General features: G+C 58.7%; 8 protein-coding genes across 8 annotated transcripts in view; 3 read left to right on the forward strand and 5 right to left on the reverse strand.

The window, feature by feature from the left end:
• Positions 1-22: 22 nt before the first annotated feature.
• Positions 23-2,864, reverse strand: SPRG_10811 (hypothetical protein; the record flags this gene model as incomplete). Its single annotated transcript, XM_012349772.1, has 16 exons — positions 23-208; positions 255-450; positions 496-606; positions 660-754; positions 810-879; positions 929-1,056; positions 1,135-1,287; positions 1,353-1,452; positions 1,495-1,599; positions 1,649-1,790; positions 1,851-1,960; positions 2,008-2,097; positions 2,147-2,244; positions 2,295-2,462; positions 2,509-2,661; positions 2,711-2,864. The coding sequence occupies 15 exons, from the start codon at positions 2,862-2,864 to the stop codon at positions 331-333; spliced, it is 1,797 nt and encodes a 598-aa protein (XP_012205162.1). The 3' UTR covers positions 23-208; positions 255-330.
• Positions 2,865-3,725: 861 nt separating this feature from the next.
• Positions 3,726-4,803, reverse strand: SPRG_10812 (hypothetical protein; the record flags this gene model as incomplete). The annotated part of the gene is made up of 3 exons (XM_012349773.1): positions 3,726-4,025; positions 4,086-4,244; positions 4,300-4,803. The coding sequence occupies 3 exons, from the start codon at positions 4,801-4,803 to the stop codon at positions 3,726-3,728; spliced, it is 963 nt and encodes a 320-aa protein (XP_012205163.1).
• Positions 4,804-5,562: 759 nt separating this feature from the next.
• Positions 5,563-7,504, reverse strand: SPRG_10813 (hypothetical protein; the record flags this gene model as incomplete). Its single annotated transcript, XM_012349774.1, has 1 exon — positions 5,563-7,504. Exon 1 carries the CDS (start codon positions 7,387-7,389, stop codon positions 5,563-5,565), a length of 1,827 nt encoding a protein of 608 aa, XP_012205164.1. The 5' UTR covers positions 7,390-7,504.
• Positions 7,505-9,837: 2,333 nt separating this feature from the next.
• SPRG_10814 (hypothetical protein) lies at positions 9,838-12,131 on the forward strand (the record flags this gene model as incomplete). Its single annotated transcript, XM_012349775.1, has 3 exons — positions 9,838-10,127; positions 10,181-10,336; positions 10,395-12,131. 3 exons carry the CDS (start codon positions 9,838-9,840, stop codon positions 12,094-12,096), a joined length of 2,148 nt encoding a protein of 715 aa, XP_012205165.1. The 3' UTR covers positions 12,097-12,131.
• A 1,057-nt stretch (positions 12,132-13,188) lies between these two features.
• Positions 13,189-14,118, forward strand: SPRG_10815 (hypothetical protein). Its single transcript, XM_012349776.1, has 3 exons — positions 13,189-13,726; positions 13,769-13,882; positions 13,931-14,118. The coding sequence occupies exons 1-3, from the start codon at positions 13,193-13,195 to the stop codon at positions 13,961-13,963; spliced, it is 681 nt and encodes a 226-aa protein (XP_012205166.1). The 5' UTR covers positions 13,189-13,192; the 3' UTR covers positions 13,964-14,118.
• A 48-nt stretch (positions 14,119-14,166) lies between these two features.
• Positions 14,167-17,141, reverse strand: SPRG_10816 (hypothetical protein; the record flags this gene model as incomplete). Its single annotated transcript, XM_012349777.1, has 11 exons — positions 17,054-17,141; positions 16,913-17,011; positions 16,768-16,869; positions 16,634-16,714; positions 16,495-16,590; positions 16,335-16,442; positions 16,180-16,284; positions 16,038-16,121; positions 15,877-15,984; positions 14,623-15,825; positions 14,167-14,574 (listed from the first exon to the last, which is right to left on the reverse strand). The coding sequence occupies exons 1-11, from the start codon at positions 17,084-17,086 to the stop codon at positions 14,167-14,169; spliced, it is 2,427 nt and encodes an 808-aa protein (XP_012205167.1). The 5' UTR covers positions 17,087-17,141.
• Positions 17,142-18,231: 1,090 nt separating this feature from the next.
• On the reverse strand, positions 18,232-18,666 carry SPRG_10817 (hypothetical protein; the record flags this gene model as incomplete). Its single annotated transcript, XM_012349778.1, has 3 exons — positions 18,232-18,379; positions 18,433-18,518; positions 18,568-18,666. 3 exons carry the CDS (start codon positions 18,664-18,666, stop codon positions 18,232-18,234), a joined length of 333 nt encoding a protein of 110 aa, XP_012205168.1.
• Positions 18,667-19,515: 849 nt separating this feature from the next.
• SPRG_20942 (guanine nucleotide-binding protein subunit beta-2-like 1) overlaps positions 19,516-19,785 on the forward strand; it is a gene marked incomplete at both ends in the record, with an annotated part of 1,006 nt that continues 736 nt past the window's right edge. Inside the window, 2 exons of the mRNA XM_012349876.1 lie at positions 19,516-19,641; positions 19,707-19,772. Of these exons, the coding sequence (XP_012205266.1) occupies positions 19,516-19,641; positions 19,707-19,772 (192 nt within the window). The remainder of the gene's footprint in view (positions 19,642-19,706; positions 19,773-19,785) is intronic.

A 19,785-nucleotide genomic window follows, 5' to 3' on the forward strand; every position in this document is an offset into this window, starting at 1 on the left:
CACGTATATATATATACAAGCACATCCATACAACAGTTTAACGTGAGTTTAGTTCATCCAGTTGGCGTTGGCGTACTCGCCGGCCGAGTTGAGGTACACGGGCTCCATGTAGCCGCAGTCGCCGCGCGTCCCCGCGTGGCCGTAGCCGTCGCTGCTTGTAAAGCCCGTCGCGCACACACAGTGGCCTTTAGTATAGTCGCAGAGCCCGCTAGAAAGCTCCTCGCAAACGAGCAAAAATGTACAAATTTGTCTACCGGTTGGAGCAGAGAGCGTCTTCTTTGGTGCCGACAACCGACCCCATCGTACCGTCGCTGTAGACTGCGATCGACGTCACCCCGTTCGTTGTATAGCGTACCGGTGCGCCCCAAACACGGCAAAAAATGAGATCGAGATGACATTGGCGCCGTTGCTCGTGCACGCCGCCGCGCCCGCCGAGTACGAGACGAGCACCTGCGATAGTCTAACGCCTCCATAAGAAAAAGGCTATAAGAAAACCTGGCCAAAGGCGGGGAGGAGGTTGAGGATGCTCGCGAGCGTCGCACTGGTGATCGTAAACGGGAGCGGCGCGGTAAAGTCACCGCGAAAGCCCAATGTAAACGTGCCCGTCTAGCACAGTCAAGTATGGATCGGATGGATAGTGGAATACTTGGATAGGATACCGTGGCCGTGCACACGATCGTTTGGACGGCGTTGACTTGGGCCACGCCATTCTTGTCGTAATACGTCAACGGGTCGTCGCCCGTGGGACACGACACTAGACACCGTCGGCCAATATGTCAACATGACGATTTAAGATGAAGTGCATGTACATTTAGAGCAGTCGAAACCTTCGTAGCCAGGGTTGCATGCACAGCCTTGTACTTGGTTGTAGTCCCACGTCTATCAACAACAATATTGTCCTCATTTTGTAGACTTTTGTTGGACGCACCGGGTTGTTGTTGGGAATGCTCCCGTAGGTAAATGCCGTCCGCGGGTCGCCGTTGAGCTTGGTGAGCGGTGCGAGGTTTTGCATCGTGAGGCACGTGCCATGGCCACTGCAGTCGTTGGGGCACTCGACTAGCTTGAAATCAGAAAAAAGTCGCAAAATGCGCAAAGGTCGCAAAATGCGCAAAAGTCGCAAAATTCAAAACGTACGCCGATTGCACGCGGCGCCCGTGAAGCGCGTGTCGCACAAGCACACGCCCCGCGTTCGGTCGCACGTCCCCGCATTTGAGCACTCGGCGAGTTGGTGCGCACCATTCGGGCTGCTTGGTATATCAAACCAAGAAGTGCCCATCGGACATTGCTCTATGCAACTTCAGATTCAGATTCAGGTTCAGAAAAGGATTGCACGGTAGACAGGGATGCCGTACGCTCGGAGCAGTCGCCGCCTTGGAACCCGCTGGCACAAATGCACGCAAACGTCGGGGGGCCTTGGCAGACACCGTGGCCACTGCAGGCCAAGGTTTTACCCTACCCCTCGCATCGACACTGAGCACAGCAGTTGCGATCTACCGGACACTGCGTGATAGCCAACGCGACGGCCCCGCAGTCGCCGCGCCGACCCACGTTGCCGTAGCCGTCGCTCGAGACATAGTTGGGAAAGCAGTTGCACGTGCCCTACGCATGTCGTCTGATATTGATTGACAGGAATCATCGACGGGCGCACCGTCGACCGGTCGCAGAGACCGCGGTTGGAGCAGTAGACATCTTCCTTTGTGCCGTGCACCGTCGTGACAATGGTTAGCCGGGGCGACGCGCCGACCGTCGTTAGCGTCAAGGCGCCGGCATTACCCACCAGTGACGGCAGACTAGACACAAGAAAGGATCGCACTGTTGTCAAGTTGTTCGTTGATTGTGAAACCACATACTTGCCAAAGTCTTGTGTGAATTCGATCGTGATGGCATGACCGAGCACGGTGCACGCCGTGGGCGTCAGACCTGAGTACGTGACGACGACGCCGTGCAGAGATGGCAGTGCCTAGTCCTTTGTCAGGACGACGACGCAGGGATCGAATGCATGTCGACCAAGAGCTTGGCTCGCATGCTGGCGGCCGAGTCGGACACGGAAATCGGCGCCGTGGTAAAGCCTCGAAAGGCCAGCGTGAACGACCCGCCCTAAACATAGGTACGTCTCTAGCACCGGCGTCTGAACCGTCAAGCGAACCGTGGCCATGCACGTGACGACTTGCTTTTCATTGAATTGGACGCCGTTGGGGTCTTGGGTCGTGCCCGTGAGGGGGTCGTCGCCGCGGGGACATTGCACTATCGCGCAATCAACCTAAATCGAATCTCCCACCAGCGAGTAAAAGTACTTTCAGTGCAGCTGTAGCCTGTAAACGGATCGTCGCAGTGACAGCCGTAGATTTGGTTGGCGTCCCATGGCGTCGTGTAGGGGTGCACCGTGCCAAGACCTGGATCCTTGGTCATCGCGAGCTGGCTCATCGAGAGGCACGTGCCGCGGCCGTTGCATTTGCAAGCCACTAGCGCTGAGATAGGACACCGCTAATTAAGTTTGGTGCTTCGTACTGCGGTCACAAGCAGCGCCGGTAAAGCCCGGGGAGCAGTCGCAGAGCCCTGTTGCGCGGTTGCAGACACCTCGGTTGGCGCACTCGGCGAGGTTGTGCGCATTCTCAGACGACTGCGGGTAGTCGGCCCACGCTGTGCCCATCGGACACTTGACTAGAGTCGTCGTAGGAGGTAGTAGTACAATAGGAGTGAGTCAACGTACGCAGCGAGCAGTCGGCGCCCATAAAAGACTGGGAGCACTGACAGACGCCTTGATAGTGACAGAGGCCGTGGCCACTGCAGTCGTTGGGGCACTGAGACGCCCAAGTTGTCTGCAGCGTCACCGCCGCCGCAAGGAGCACTCGAAGCACCACCATTTTACCCTGTGGTGCTATTCCTGGGTCCAATGACCGTTGCACCCACAAGTATAGTGCATTGCAGGAATAACATATATTGCTAGACCTCGACAACACCTATATAGTCTTTGCTGAGAGATGTCTCTCTCTCTCTTTCTCTCTCTCTCTCTCTCTCTCTCTCTCAAGCACAAAGGTGCGAAGCGATGGCGCACACTCTACAAGCTGGGGACGGTACCACGGGATAAACCATCTCGCAGACCCAGTGCACCGCGAACAACCAAGTTTCGTACCAGCTCCCACGCATGCACGCGCAGCGCTACGGAGACCAAATCTTGGAGTCGAGTTTCGTCAAGTCATGATCACATTGATGGATGCATCGATGATAGATGGTGCTCCTTGAGCCATCGTTCCCTGTGTTCCATGCTCTCGACCCGTGGTCGGCATCCTCTATTCCCACCCTCCCTTTGTCTGGCGAGTGAACGAAGAGGCACAGTGATAACCAAGGCTAACTGACAGCTGGAGCCCTGGCCACAGGCTCCATCCTAACGGGTTCTCGGTCGGACGATCTTCTCGATAGATTGATACAAACACACACCTTGTCCCGACCTCGTGGTTTGCGAGCTGTGTAGATGATAGGAATACCCGTGCTTAACCACTGCTGTCTCAGGCGTCTACTGCCACCCTTCAATGTCAACATCGTCGGCGCCTGTACCGACAGCACATGTCGCATGTCGACGCTGCGCTTGGTCTGTTGCCCATGGCCTGTACGGATCTGGCAACGACAGCATGAGCCCTCCAACGTCAAAGATCAAGTCGAGACTTGTAGACTCGCACCACTTGTATGTCTTTACAGTGAATATAGCGTAGCTACTCGACCTGTCTCTAAAACTCGCTCGTTCGGAACGTCGCGGTGGTCTTCTTGGGCGGCGGCGACTCGCCTTGTTCCTGCGTGTCACGGCGGTACAATCGCACTTCGCGGGGCTTCTTCACGTGCTCCTCCTCTTCCATCCACTCGACTAGCGGGTAAACGATCACCTTGTCGATGAGCCAGACGCACGTGAATCGCTGGCCGGTCAAGACGTCGTTGGCGAGCCGATGGTATGTCGCCCAGCCCGTCACGGCAAAGTACGTTGAGAGGACGGCGTCCAGCGTATACGTCTCGCGGCGGGCGAGCGAGCTCACCTAGCATACATCGCATCAGACGATGTGACAATGCCATCATGACGTGGCAGCAGGCGGTACCATGGCGGTGATCGCGGTTGTCCACACAATCGACTTGACCCAATTGACTGGGCTTTCGACACGGTGGTAGTACGTGTGCCAGACCATGCCACACAAAATGAGGAGCGTCGAGTGGCCGCAGTAGATCGTGTCGCGGCACGCCACGAGGCTCACGTTGGTCTGCGACCGAATCCACTCGGCGAGGCTCGAGGTGACTGAGAAAGTGCTGGACGACTTCGCGGGCGCTTGGGTTCTTCTCTTCGACGAGACACGTCGGGTTCGAGTCGGGCAGAAAGGTCATGAGCGCGAGGAGCGTCCGCGCCATGAGCAGCGCCGCGTAGATGAGAAGAACCCGGCGCAGAATGATGCTGCGCAGTGGATGCAGCGCCACAAAGGTCGCGGTCGCGCCGAGCACGAGCTGCAAGAGAAAGCTCGGCGGGATCGGAATCGACGGCAAAAAGTCGTGGCCGACGTCGGGCAGCGCGCTGTGGTGGTTGGGCGTCCGGAAGAACGCGAGCGACTTGACGAGCGCCGAGAGGAAGACGGCGCACGCGAGAAACATGGCCGAGACCGCGAGCCGGCGCGACGTCGGGTAGATGACCGTGATCGCAAAGAAGACGCCGACGCTCAAGAGGAAGAAGTGCTGCAGGTCGAGCGCATCGCCGATCGCGACGCCGACCGTCGCGCCATGGAGCCAGCAGCAGACGCAGAGGAAGCTCGTAAAGACCTTGGACACCATCTCGTCGCCGCGTTGCTCTGTGCGGCGACGCCTCCGAGTCCGGATACCGTGCCAGGTACTTTAACGGAGGGCATTTCTCCATAAAAAAGAATTCAAGACAATACAATACACAAGATGCAATACAATAAAAATAAAAGTGAGCATAGTCCGGATACGAAAAGTGAGTAATTGCCGTAGGCAGTCCGCGGCGACCGCCCTAAGCCGACGTTATCACTTACCGCTCCCCAAACGCGGCAAGATCGCCGCTGGTCTGTCACGGCGACAAGAAACTATAAGCATACGTCAGAGAGGGTACGCAGGCTGGTATGCAGGCTGGTAATATATTCTGGACGTCCACGCAGACGTCCATCCAGTATCCGGTGCGGCTGGACCCTAGCCCTATCCAATCCTGCGGCGTCGGTCCAGTGTATACATCGCGTTGCGTCTACGGGCGCTTTCTACCTACGATGGACCCTTGCTTGTGTCGAGCGTACCAGAGGCACCAAGGAAGCGTCAGAGGCAGTTGTGCGAGCGAGAACCTACGTACGGCCATACTTGGCATCTCAGTCCTGCTCGTCCGCCCCATCAGCGGACTCGCTCCAGCGACGATGAGAGTGCTTTCGTCTCGGCGGTCAAGCGTCCAGCGGCATCCCTCTCTGCATCCTCACTCGATGGTATCTGCTCTTTTATGTTGCAGCGTTTAACACAAGACACAGGTTGGACGATACAAAAAGCCATGTATGAACGTGATCACTCAAAACGAGACCAAGCCACCGTTAATTACCGGCGGCCCGTGTGGAACTTGTAGAGAATGAACGCAAAGATGAGCTGGAAGAGCACCGTGTACGCGGCGAGGATGCCCATGTTGCGGTTGACGTCGACATTCTGGAAGCCATAGCGCGTCAGAATCGCTTTCGCCGTCGCGTCGGTCGACTGCATCGGGTTAAAGTGCGTGTACACAAACGACTCGAACGAGTACGTGTGGAAAGCCATGTAGTAGGCCCAGATCCAGTAGTCGGGAATCGCGTGCTTGGGCACCATGAAGCCCTCGCAGAGCATAAACATGCCAAAGAGGCCGGCCCCGAGAGCAATGCCGATAATGTAGTGGGGCACGGCGGCGGCGATGACACACATGAGCGACTCGGCCGCGACCAGCGACAAGAAGAGGTTGAGGAAAAAGTACCCAAACCCGTTGAGGTCCGCGAGCCAGACCACAAGCGCCGTGGACAGGATCGAGATGAGCGCGATGCCGGGCAAGGCCGCGAGCAAGTTGGCAAAGACATAGCTGCCGACGTTGAGGCCTTGGTTGGCGCGCTCGCGAACAAACACCGCGCGTTGCTCGATAAAGAACGGCAGCACGGCGACGCTCATAAAGACGAGGAACGCTTGGACGTAAAAGAGCATCGGTAGCAGATCCTCCTTGGTCAAATCCGTGTTGGTGTGGTAGTACATGGTGCCCACCATGAACGAGAGCATGATGTACATGAAGAGGCGCACCCAGTAGATGCCCGGGTTGCGAATGTTGTCGAGCGTGTTGCGGTGCATGAGCACCATCCACTGCGTCAAGCCGGACGCGCCTTGGCTCGGCACCTTCTTGGGCGAGAGGGCCGAGGCGGCGTGGCGGTCGGCTTCAATGGACCGGACAATGCCGTTGCAGAGCTCGCTCGACGCATACGACTTGACGAACGCAGGGACGTCAGCGTGGCCCTCGAAGTCCGTGTTGACAAGGCTCACAAAGTACTCGGCCGGGTTCGTGTACAGCGGGCACGGGTAGTTGAGCGACTCGAAATGAGTCAGCGCGGCCGATGGCGCACCATAGAAGACCGTGCTGCCTTCGACCAGGATCGAGACGGTCGAAAACATGTTGTAGACCTCGGCCGACGGCTGGTGGATCGTGCAAATGACCGTGCGGCCCGTCGCGCAGAGCTTCGCAATGTACTTCATGATGTGGTACGTCGACGCCGAGTCGAGACCGGACGTCGGTTCATCCAGCAGCAGAATCGACGGGTTCGTCAAAAGCGCAATCGCAATCGAGAGGCGGCGCTTCTGGCCACCGGAAATGCCCTTGAAGAAGAGGTCGCCGACGCGTGTGTTGGCGCAGCTCGTCAAGCCCATGTCGGCAATCGCGGCCTGGACACGCTCCTCCTGGACCGCATGCGCCGCCTGGAGCGAGATCTTGGCTGCAAACCGCAGCGTCTCGAGGACCGTAAACGACCCCAGGAGCGAGTCTTCTTGGGCCACGTACGTGGCCATCTTGCGGAACGACGACGAGTGGCGCGTGTGGCCGTTGACTTCGATGTTGCCCTCGATCGTGCCGCTCGAGACGCGGTCGGCGAGGATGTCGAGGAGCGTCGTCTTGCCGCTGCCAGACGGCCCCATGATGGCCGTGAGCTGGCCGGGCGAGACGTGGCCATGGATGTTCTTGAGGATCGTCTTGGGCGGGCCGTTCTTGCCGAGGAGCGTCGTGGGCTGCACCGTGTAGCGCAAATTGTGCCAGCTCAACGTCGCCGGGTCGACGCTCTCGTGGTGCGTCTCGCCGTTGACTGCGAGCGTAAACGGCGTCTCGAGCGTCGAGAGGAACTTGTTGTTATCGCTCGGAGTCTCCATACTAGCCGACTGGTCCTTAGCACTCTCAATGGCAATCACAAAGTGAGCGGGTCGGTCGTTGGTCGTTGGTGGCCAAAAAATCCACGTCCCTTGCCAATGCACCTCTGCGTGTCCCACGGTATTCAACATTTATACATTGGTGAAAAATGTGAAAAATGGCGACGAAGCTAGGTATTTCAAGAGTAATCTCGACTGCAATCTCAACTGCAATCTGAAACGGTGGCTACTCAGAAGTACTGGGCATATCGTCAAAGCTACCACGTGGTGGCAGGACCGATCATGGTAATAGCAGTCGCATGGCTCGAGTACAAAGCGCGCATGCAATTCGAGCGATTCCAGAGTGCAGACCCCACACTCCAGAAGCGCGCCACCCACACTGTGGAGTGAGCAATGAGGGACAGGCCGCGTGAAAAACATCGGTGGTTTATTTCCTTCCCTTCTCTAGCAGCTGGGGGCGTCGAATGTCGAAGCGTGCGACCAACGGCACATCTGGTGCCACCGCGTTACTGCTTACCATGACGAATCGCGCTTGCTGCAGTGAGCAGTCGTGATTAAGCAAATTTGTCGGACGTCTCCTCCTGCGTACACGACGCTAGTTGCAAGACCTCGGCGATGCAACGAGCTCGGTTGGCGGTGAATCGTTGGCAGTTGAGCTCGTTTTTCGACGCATAATATATGATGTGTGCGACATAAAACCGTCAACTAGATTTGATAGAAATTGACTGGAAAGATCAGCGTTGAGACTGCCCTCACAAGATTGGTGCACACACGCCCGCTTCTGGTCCTAACTTTTGCCCACTCCGACGGGCAATTGCACTGCTCCGAAGACGCCTACGCCGGCTGCTGCACGCTGCCGTCATCGAGGGCGTGCTGGCTTTGCTCAAGACATGTCGTCCACATCCATCCTCGTATGTCTTCCTTCGATGCGCTCGTAAGAATGAATTCTATCGACGAGCTCTCTTCGTGATTCAGTGACGTAGCCTCCGTCAGTCCATCCCTTAATCTACAGTCGTGGTGGGCGACTGACGGCCGCGCTGTCAATTCGTTCTTTCTCAAGACGCCGCCGTCTTCATCGACGCGTAGTATCTAGAGATGCAGCGGCGAAGGGCTGTCCTCGCCTCTCGATCGGTCGCGTGTGCACCCACTGCTACTCACAACGCGCGCCATCTTACGAGCGATTCGTCTTGTTGCAAGGTCGACGGTACGCTGCGTACACCCGCATCTATCGCCTTTCTCCCGTTTAGAGACGCCGCTAAATAAACACCAAACAAATACGTCGCGCTCTCTCGTCTTGCCTGCATCTACGACGAGACGGATGCCAAAAGCTTTCAATCGAGCAGCGTGCGAGTAGCCACGGGACACATCGAATGTGGCACGATGCGACCACGGTTCTTGGTGGTGGCTGGCTCTCGCTACGTTTCTCGTGCCAATCGACTTTAACAAAAGACGCCGTGTTAGTCTCACCCACGTCCACCCTTGAGCGACAGATATCCAGCGTAGACACAAGCGCGCATCCAACTCCACATACAGCGTCAAAGCCGAGTAGCTTGGCCGTCCCGCGCATTTTCTGTTGGTTGTTTGCTGCCGATTTCACGTTTTGATCGCTTACCGACCACAGTCATGGTAGAGGACACGTCAGTAACCTCTTCTTCGCGCTGCCGTGGTCCTCCATGGCCTCGAAACACTGGTCCGAGAGCGATCGGCGCGGAGGAGCGATTAGCAACGACCCAAGCGTCGCACGCGGTGTCGCCTCGCTCAGGACAGCCTCGTTCGTAAAGCATCGCGAACGTACGACAGTGTCTACTCGGTGTCTACGCAACTCCAGCATCAGGCGCATCGGCGACGATGATGACCCTGGCTGATGAAGCCGACGACAGGCGGCCTCCACTGTGGCTCGGCCCGTGCATTGCAGTCATGTCTAGCACGTATTAAAATAATTCTAAAAAGAATATTCGGCGGCAAAACGTGTGTTTTTAAACATGTCCCACATCACTCTTCTATCCATTAATATCACTACAGTAGATTTCCACCACACAACAAGGGCGCGGGGTGGCCGGAGATGCTGCAGCTGTACTTTTCATTCTACCGGACGTGGGTGAAGACGATGATGCGCGCCGCGTCGCTCGAACCCAAGCCAGGTGGACGCGCCCATTCCGTGCCAAAATAGCAGGCTCCTAACGGGCCCGTTGCGTTTTGTGGTTTTGCGTTCGACACGTGAACAATCCAACCGTCCGTGGCTTCGTCCATGCAAAGATATCGGGGTTAGACCGACCAGAGGTTATATAATTAGAGTGGCCACCGACCAGATGTTGTCAAGCAAACGTGGCCCCCCCGTGCGCAACGCAAGAGAGCCATCAGATTCGCTCGCAATAGAAAACGCGACAGTAGCATCAAGGGGCGCGTCCTATTTATATGGATCATTTTGCATTTTGCAACATAGTACTCAGCATGTCGACCGATCAAGTCGCGCTACTCCAGCGTCTCGGCGCCTCCGAGATGGGCGACATGGACATCATTGCAACGCCGTTCGGCGACCGCCACCTTGTCTACGCCGACTATGTCGCGTCCGGTCGGTCTGTGGACTTTATCGAAGCCACGATCGCGCAAAAGATGCTGCCGCTGTACGCCAACACGCACACCGAGACGTCGCACTGCGGGCACCAGATGAACCAGTGGCGCACGCAGGCCCGCGAGTACATTGCGTCCCAAGTCGGCGCCGACCCCGCCTCGGACGTTGTGTACGTTTTTTCTATCTACATTTTTCACTGTGCTCACGACGCTACGTTCTTAGCCTCTTTACGGGCGCGGGCTGCACGGGCGCCATCAACCTCCTCGTCGGTCGTCTCGCGCGGCTCTACAAGCTCAGCCGCGCCGTGGTCTTTATGGGGCCCTACGAGCACCACTCAAACGACTTGGTGTGGCGTGAGTCGGGCGCCAAGATTGTCCGGTACGATGACTTTGCACTTATGATAAAGTGCAATCTGAATCTGAATCTCGAATTGTAGGATTCGGCCCGGCAAAGGCGGTGGCGTCGACCTCGCGCATTTAAAAAACTGCTTGGAAAAGTTTCGTCGCCGCGCGCTCCTCATTGGCACCTTCTCGGCCGCGTCCAACATTACCGGCATCACCACCGAGACGGTCCCGGTGACGCAGCTCCTCAAGTCCTACGGCGCGCTCGCGCTCTGGGACTATGCGGCCGCCGCGCCTTACATGCCCATTGACATGCACGAAGGCGGTGTCGCGAAAGACGCCATCTTCTTCTCGGTGCACAAGTTCCTCGGCGGCCCAGGAACCCCCGGTGTCCTTGTCGTGAAGCAGTCGCTGTTTAGTCAGCCGACCCGGAGTGGCGTCGCGCCCACGACGCCGTCGCCGTGCACCGGGGCGTCCGCAGCAAGCGACTCGGCCCACACGAGCTCTGGCGGCCCCGAGAGCAGCGAAGGTGGCAGCTCGGAACTCGATGCAACCAACACGTCTCGCACCGGTAGCAGCAGCACGACCACCACCAACAATCAGCTCTCCGCGCGCAAGACGACGCTGCATTCCACGGTTGTCCGCGGCGTGCGCAAGGTCATGGCCAAGAAGACCGCCAAGATGAACGACGTGCCGGTCGTGCCCGGGGGAGGCACGGTCTTCCTCGTCTCGCGCCGAACGCACCAGTACGTCGACGACATTGCCGAGCGCGAGGAAGGGGGCACGCCGGACATTGTCGGCGCGCTCCGGGCCGCGATGGTCTTCCAGCTCAAGGCGACGCTCGGAGTCGCCTTTCTCGAGAGCCAAGAGCATGCGATTGCGACGCGCGTGCAGACCGCGCTCGGGTCGCACTCGAACATTGTGCTGCTCGGCGACCCGTCGGCGCCCCGGCTGCCCACCTTTTCGTTCTTGATCCGGCACGAGACACTCTTTCTGCACCCGCAGTTTGTCGCGCGCCTCCTCAGCGACCTCTTTGGCATCCAGTCGCGCTCGGGCTGCGCGTGTGCCGGGCCCTACGGCGCGCTCCTCTTCCAGATGCCGGACGAGCTCGCGCACATTTTGTTTTCGCTCATGCAGCGCAAGGCGCTCTTCATCAAGCCCGGCTTTACGCGGCTCAACTTTCCCGTCTACTGGTCCAGTGCGCGGGAAGCGTTTGTCGTGGAAGCGATCCGGTTCGTCGCCGACCACGGCTGGCGCTTCGTGCCGCTCTACGACCAGTGCTTGAGCACGGGCGTGTACACGTACCGAGGTGGCGCGCCCGAGCTCACGCCGCTCGCTGACGTCTTTGCCGACCTGGCCAGCTTTACGATGCCGACGACCAACGACAAGCCGGTCGTCGACGAAGCGAGTGTCTTTGCGCACGCCATGGGAAGCGCGCGCGGCCTTGCGTCCGAGCTCAAGGCGTCGCCGCGCTCGCGCTACTCGCTGCCAGACCCCGAGTACCTCGTCGATCCGGTCGAGGTGCTTAAAGACCTCGCGCGCTGCGACCACGACAACATGCGGCACTTTTGCTGGTTCCTTACGAGCCACGACGTGCTGCGCAAAGTGTTCAAGAACGTGACACCAGACCGCGTCAGCGTCTTTCGACCGCTCTTCAACAACACGGTGAGCCGGTGGCCCGCGGCGCTGACCACGAAGGAGCTCAAGGCGCTCAACAAGGTCGCGTACATGGAAGCCGACAAAGTGCACTCGATCTATGGCCCGCGCATCGTGCAGAAGCTCATGGGCTTCAAGTAACATCTCTTCGTGCGTGTCTTCTTCTTCGTAACCAGCTACTAGTGTTTGTTTGCTCGTATACAGTATTGGCTCGTAATTTTGAACGAGACGGCGCTTTGGTTCCGCTTACATTGGTGTGCTGCCATCATGACTTTGTTGGGGTGCCATGCTCAGTGCTTCATTTCCGAAAGAGTCGTCGTCACGCTTCCAGTGCCGCATGCTGGGCATGTTGTTAGTCGACGTTTAGTCGGTCGTGGGAACGCCTGGGTGGCGCGAGATGGCGTACCGTACGCGACGGCAAGGCAGCGACAATGGCCTCGTGACGCTGCTGTGTTCCGAGCTTGGTTTCCGCATTGCAGCGAGACAGCCACGCTTGGGACAGAGCCAAGTACTACATTCGATTGCATGATAGTTGAGGGTGGTAGGATGCAGGAACCAGCCATCACGTTTGACAGCGCACGACCTGGTTCTGTAAGCTGGTTCTGCTCGGTGGGTGCGACAGCGTGCTACAGCATCCACTGACAACGATGACATTGGCGTCGCGAAAGAAGTCGGGCGAAAGGCTGATGCAGCTCATGCGGCTGGGCGTCTGTTGTTGTTGTTGATCTGAGTTATATTACATACAATCATAAAGTTATGGTGGACTTCCTAATGCGCTCGTGAGGCTTGGCCGGTGCGTCAAGCGAGGGGCGTTAGTGGTCGTGATTCGAGATTGTGCGAGGGACCAGGAAGCGTGCACACCAAGGGTCGTCGCAGACAGCGACCAGCGACGCGTCAAGAGATGGCACCACAGCGCGACGAGCCAAGTGCCGGACGTGCAGTCGTGCGCTGGGCGTCTGTACCTGGGTTCCCCAGAGTGGCTCCAGGCCGCAGTTGAAGGGTGAGGCCGTAGCCCTTGCCGCAGTCCGACCTCGCGCTGCCCAGGCTCATGTTGATGCATGTGAAATTCTGCGCTCCTCTGGTATTGTGCGGCCTTAAGACCCTGGAGCTCAGGAGGCTACGTGCTGCGTTCGCATCGCAGACTGTCCAAGGCAGAACGCTTGTGGGCCTGAGATTTGGCCAACTTCAACTTGGTTTCCGGATACTGCATCCATATCCGGCGTGCAATCTTCTGCAAATGAAGGACGAGGTCGACGAGCGCTCCAAGCACCTCTGGAACACGCTGCACCTTATTGAGCGTAACCTTAAGCTGCTCACCGAGGCGATCGAGGCGACGACGACCTTCCGCGAGGCCCGCGACGCGCATGCGGCCAAGCTGGCCAAGGCCTTTGACGACTGCGCCATCACCGAGCCCTGCCACGCGGTGCATACGGTGCTGGCGGCCATGGGCGACGCGACGCGGACGCTGAGCACCGAGACGCACGAAGTTATGGTCGTGCGCCCCGAGCAGACGGCGATCGTCGAGCTCACGCAGATCCAGGACTGGGGCGTGGTGCCCATGAAGCGCCTCCTCGAGGACCGCGACAAGGCGATCAAGGCCATTGCCAAGCTCCAGCGCGACGTCGACGAGAAGATCTACCTCGGCGGCAACAAGGAGCGCGAGAAACGTGCGCGGCTCCTGGCCGACCAAAAGCGCCGGGTCGACAACGTCAACGCGCTTCTCGACGTGCATTGGAAGCGCTTTGAGTTCTTCCGCGTCACCAAGATGAAGGTAGATTCTCTTGTACGACGCGTTGGCACAATATAGCTCTAGCGGGTCATGAGCGAAATGGCGCGGGCGCAGCTCTACTACCACTGCAAGGGCGTCGAGTGCTTTACACTTCCGTGCCGGGCGACGCCGCTCATCGACCCGAAAGACGCAGCCGCCGTACGTAGCCCTCTTGCTGCAGATAGCTGCTTACAGGATGTGGCACAGGAGGTCTCGCTAGAGGCCAGTGTCAAACCATGAGTGCTTTCAAAGCTTGTACATGGCGTCGATCCCAGTGCCCTAGCCCTAAGGCGCTGTAGAGAGAGGTGCTTGCATATGGTCTCTCGCATCGGATACTACGAGTAATGCATATGTCGGGCAGCTTTTGATCGCTGGATCGCTTATTCTCTCTGTACTAGCCATGTGTAAACAAGTGTGGTTAGGTGTACATGTGTGTTAGTCCTTTAGAGCATCGCCGCCGGCAACTGGTAGGCGGCGAGGCTATGTGCACGCACTTGCTTGTCGGCGGCCGCGATCGCCTCACGCTCCGCGTCGCACAAGAAGCCGCAGCCGACAAAATCGAGGATTTCGTCGAGAACGCCGTCGGGGAGGTCGTCGAGTCGCGTGCCAACAAGATGACGGCGCAACCACGCCTTGTGCTGGGGAAACACGTGTGCTGTCGAGAGCAGACTCGCGTCCGGGTGCACGAGGAAGTAGGTGACGAGCGTCACGTGTCCGGGCTCGCGCTCGTCGGCTGCTGAAAACGGCGCGATGCGGAACACCCCCGAGGTCGGGATCGAGACGAGGCGACCCGGCGTCAATCCCATGTAGCCCGTTCTCTGAAGCTGTGGGCTGGCCGGTGATGCAGCACCCTACAACCATCCACGCCTGAGCGTCCACACCACAATAGAGCGGTTGACCTTGGTCGTCGACCGGGGCGGCGCGAGCTCGTGGGCAAACTCGATGGCCACGTCCGCTACGTTGTCGTGCTCGCAGCAGACGACGCCGACCGCAACCACAAACTCGTTCACGATCCCCGAGCCTTTGGTCCACTTCTGGCCTGGAAAGGTCGGCGTTGCATGCAGCGTCGTGATCTGGACGTGCACGAGGAGGTCGGGGGGTAGCGGCAGCGAAGCAAATGGCGACGATGGCAGTTTGTCGACAAACTGCGGACTCGCGGCGACCGCTTCAAAGTCGACGCCCGCAGCTGCTTGCTGGCGCTGCCACCGGCGCACCTTGGACGACGTTGGTTTTTCGGTCGTGTGGGCTCGATACAGGCGGCGCACGAGCTCGCACGTCGGCAGATGGCGCGTGCGCTGCAGGCGGGGGACGTCGTGCAGCATCGTGTGCACGCTGACGGCAAAGAGCGGCAAGAGCTGCGTCAGCGTCGCGGCCAGCGCATCGTAGAGTTGCGTGTGCCCCGGGTCAAGGTCGTTGATGTACGATGTAAACATCGCCCTGTCCTTCGTCGCATCGACGTACACCGGGGTCGGCAGCCACTGAAAGTGTTCCGAGACATGGGGCTGCCACTCGGATGGCACGATGGACGACCACGAGAGCAGGCTGCCGCCGTTCAAGCGCAGACCGTGCGGCGACGCGCGCCATTGCGTGAGCCCGACCACGCCGCAGCCGACACTCGGACTCACCAGGTCCTGAACGGTGCCAGAGATGGCGCGCGACATGGCGAGTGGCGCCAGAAGCGCCCGCCAAGGACGTGCGTCCCATGACCCGAGGTGCGCATCCGAGACTGCGACGCCGTGGGCAGGGTGCAGAAACAGTGCTGGCGACAGACCGCCGAGCTCGGCCTCGAGCAGCGACTGCGCGTCGGTTGACAATGCTTCTGGACACAAAAGCGTGCGGCGAGATGGCCACGTCGGGTCGCTGAGGATCGCACAGAGCGCATCAATGTACGCGGTTTCCATAGGCGCCAGCGGCGAGGTCGCGGCGCGAAACCAGCCGACGCGGGAGAAAAAGAAGCGCTGACGTGGCACGCTGAGCGTCGCGAACGGCTGAAAGAAGAGCGCGTGCGTCAATGGCGGCGGTCCGTCGGAGAAGAGATGGACGTACAGATACCGCGTCACGACGACATGTTCGCTTGCGAGCGCCAGCTCGAAATACGACCGCTACGCGATTGGTGAGGCACACTTGATACATTGATATACGGTCGGTGGTACGCGGCAGGTAAAGCGGTGGTCTTTGGCGCCTTTTGTCAATGGCAGCAGCAGCTCGACGCTGCACAGGATGCCTTTCTGAATCGCATGGTACAGCGGCGTGCGGCCCATCTAGTCCTCGTGTATTGTGGACAACTTGTCTTCATCATCAACAAGTCAAGTACGGGATCGCGGGCGTTGGGGTCGGCGCCAGCGTTCAGCAAAAGCGCGAGCATGGCTGGGCGGCTCGCTGCGCGGCCCAAGTACGTCTAGAGAGAGGGTGGTCGAGTCGGCGATTTGCATACATACAATGCGAACAAGGTGTACCAGGCCGAGTCCATCGATCGACGTCAAGTCCGTGTACGCTGCCAGCACGTTGACAGCCCACGCATTTTGCGCTGCAATCGCAAGCGACAGCGCCGTGCTGCCCTCCTACACGTATGCAGATCGTCAGGACTTTCAGACACCGAAATGGCGCCGACCCGATCTCGCAGCTCGGGGTTGAAGCCGTGCTGCAGCAAGAGCAAGAGGCACGCCTCGCCGTCGCCGTCGACCAAGAAAGTGGTGCGTTGGAGCCACGTATGGCCTCTCTATCATCCAGCATCGCAGCAGTTTAGTACTGCGCGTCTCGCAACCACCGACCTTGTGGACGCGGTCGAGCGGTGTCACAGGAATCAAGAGCGCGGCGACGGACGGCTTGTCGAACAAAAAGGCGCATGCAAGTACGCTCTCCTTGTGCTACAGGCACCGTGCGGCGGTCATCTCAACTGTGTGGCGGTACCTGCATCGACCAATTTGGGTTGAGAAAGGCAGCGATGATCCGCGCGGCGTCCGAGGCGCGTCGCACGATCGCGCAGAGATGCTACATGGTCCGTCTCGCCTCTGTGTGTCGCATGGATGCATGAAGCGTGCTACCTTGATTGGCACGGCGTTGACGTCGGCGCCGTGTTGGACGAGGAGCTCGACGAGCGCCGCGTGCTGATACTTGGCCGCGACCGCCAGTGCTGTTTCGCCCGCCTACACGCGCAATGTTGCTTGCATACGTGCTTTGGTGGGCGACCTTGTTGCGAGCTTCGATATCGGCGCCGAGCTGCAAGAGAAGGCGTGCGGTGCCAACGTGGCCTGTTCGCACCGCGAGTAGCAGCGCCGTGCAGTGATCCTACGAGCACGATGAATGCGATGACCATCCAAGCGCACGTACTCGCGTCGTTGCCTGCACGCTCGCGCCTTCCATTGCGAGGTACTCGACGACAGCCGATTGGCCTCGGGATGCGGCGAGAAGCAGCGCCGTGTTGTCATCCTAAGCCATCAAACGATGATGCACCACCATACAGAGCGGCATCCTACATCATTGAGCATGTCGAGAACGGCCACGCTCGAACGCAGCGACCTGACGAGCTCCAGCTGGCCGCGTCGCGCGGCGGCATGGAACAGCGACTCGCGGCGCCATGAGGTCGCTTGCACGCTCGTGCACGATGATCGGTGCGCACGCACCGCTGCCCCATCGGCGGCTACCACCTTGGCAGATGGCAAGCCCTCTCGTGCGTCGTCCTATGCGAGCGATGGAAGGGCCATGAGCGTCCGGCGTGCGGCGGCGACGATGCTACCGCTGCGGGATGGTGCATCGTGGAATCCAATCTTGAACGAGGCTTTTGGACGGAAATAGTGTGAAGCGAGAGTCGCGCCAGAGAGAGCTGCCAGAGAGCAGATTGGGTTCGATCACAACGACAACGTGGCGAAGGCAAGGTCATTGCACGCGGGTGCTCTCTTGGTCGATGGAATGCTAGGACCTGCGTTCGCACCAACATAGATAGATGCAGTGAACGACGTGGCGGCCTGTACAGCCACGACATTGCACCTTGCAGAAAGGACGAGCGCCTGTCGCTGCTTGCGCCGATGACAAAGCACGCACCAGACTTTCGCTTTCATCGATTAGAGCGACAGGGATGTCATCATACAAGAATGAACGAACACAACCAGCGTCTAGCATCGACACGCCAGTGGAAGAAGCGACGGGCGTGTGCTAGCAGGCGTCGTCGTTGCACCCAGATGCGAGAAGCCGCGTTTCAATGTACTAAAGCTCAAGCTCCTCTTTCAGTGAAGCAGCACACAGCTGGCAACAACGGCTCCTTGTAGGTTTGCTTTGCGGCTACGTTGGCTGAAACCACTTGACGTCGTTTGTGTGCAGCATCAATGGCCCGGGATCGCCTTACGTTCCGTGGGCGTGACGCCACCACGGGGCTCGATGGCACGAGAATGGTCATGACCTTATAAACCTTGCGAGAGAGCTCCATTTCTGCTGCGATGCACAGCAAAAACGGTAGAAAAGAGGCAGTCTACTAGTGTCACTCGTTCGTCATCTATCGCACATTGGCCGCCTTACGCCGACTTGGGCGTCTTGATGACAAGCGGGATCTCTTCGGTGCGGCTGGCCTTGAACGCGGCGAACGCCTCCGGGTTGGTGTACTCGTGCAGGCACGCGTTCAGGTCGGCGTTGTGCTGGCGACACTTCCACACGACCAGGAGACTACATTCATGCGTGAGCGCCACCGCAGTGACTGTATATCGTTGTTTCCATACCCATGCTCGTGCGAGCAGTCGACAAAGGCCTTAGTCTTGGCGTAGCACTTTTCAAGCGCGATCGAGTTGAGTTCTTGGTGCAGTTTCTGCATACAAATAGGCTTAGAGAGAGGCATGGAACAGAAGGAGACGTACGTGCTCGGCCTGCTTGGACCACTGCAGGCGCGACCCGCGCCACTCGGCCTTCTGCGTCTCGCGGTTGGGCGTGGCTTCCGCTGCGTTCGTCGTCGACATGATAAGAAATTTGGTTGTTCGTGGCCGCGCGGCCACCGGATACGCTATCCGAACGAACCGGTTGCATTGACGTGGCACGCCTGCGTGCCAGGACGAGACGTTTGTCTTGTTGTTGTTGCCGCCAAGGACGCGGCATGAGCTCGGGCGTTCAAGAGCAACCAGTGACGCGTGTCGCTGTACAGACGACCTTGCAAATGCGTCAAGAGGGCGATGCATGGAGTGCGTCCTGGGTGTACTAGTACTCGAGACTGGCAGCCTCGCCAAGTCGCCTTCTCTCTAATACTACGCGCATGTGAGCTCACTTGCGACGACACCTCACATGCACAGCGAGGTCATCAACGGGCGACGACCAACTTCATTTCAACAGGTCTCGACGGCTCTGTCGCCTTTCGTCCTGCTGCGCACGCTGGAGCAACACGATAGCACCCAAGTCATGCAGCCTGCATGATGCAGTACCCAAACTACAAGGCGCAGCAAAGCGCTTGTCTCCACCGAGTGTGGTGGTGTAAGGCTAACGAAGCACGTCAAGGCGTTGCGAGCATGCACTCCCTACACCCATGCACGCGGCCATCAACGCGGCTATGTCTCAACCTCACCGTCGTCATCTGCACCGCCTCGTACTGCTGCAGAAGACACCACATCGCCATCGCCAAGCATGCCATTGCCTTCCTCTGTACTTCCACAAGCTTGCATCGACGCCCAATAGTACACTATATCCTGTCATTTTAAATAGTGTGCACTACGTACCCCGGGGCACGATCCAAAGGCCATCAACCAGTCATTTCACTGGCGCAAACTGCCATCGCGCAGGCTAAATGCACTCACTTTCCATTTTTCTAGTAGTGCATTATGGCTGAACAATTGACGCTCCGCGGTACGCTCGCCGGTCACGGCAAGGCCTGGGTGACGGCCATCGCCACGTCGCGCGAGAACCCCTCGATGATCGTGACGGCGTCGCGCGACAAGTCGATCCTTGTCTGGCAGCTCACGGGCGACTCGTCGGACCTCGAGAACTACGGCTTCGCCGCCGCCGCCTCCAGGGCCACTCGCACTTCGTCGAGGACGTCGTCATCTCGTCGGACGGCCAGTTCGCGCTCTCGGGCTCGGTGGGACGGCACG

The sequence above is a fragment of the Saprolegnia parasitica genome, assembly GCF_000151545.1.
Source record: "Saprolegnia parasitica CBS 223.65 unplaced genomic scaffold supercont2.58, whole genome shotgun sequence".
NCBI classification, from domain to species: Eukaryota; Oomycota; class Saprolegniomycetes; order Saprolegniales; family Saprolegniaceae; genus Saprolegnia; species Saprolegnia parasitica.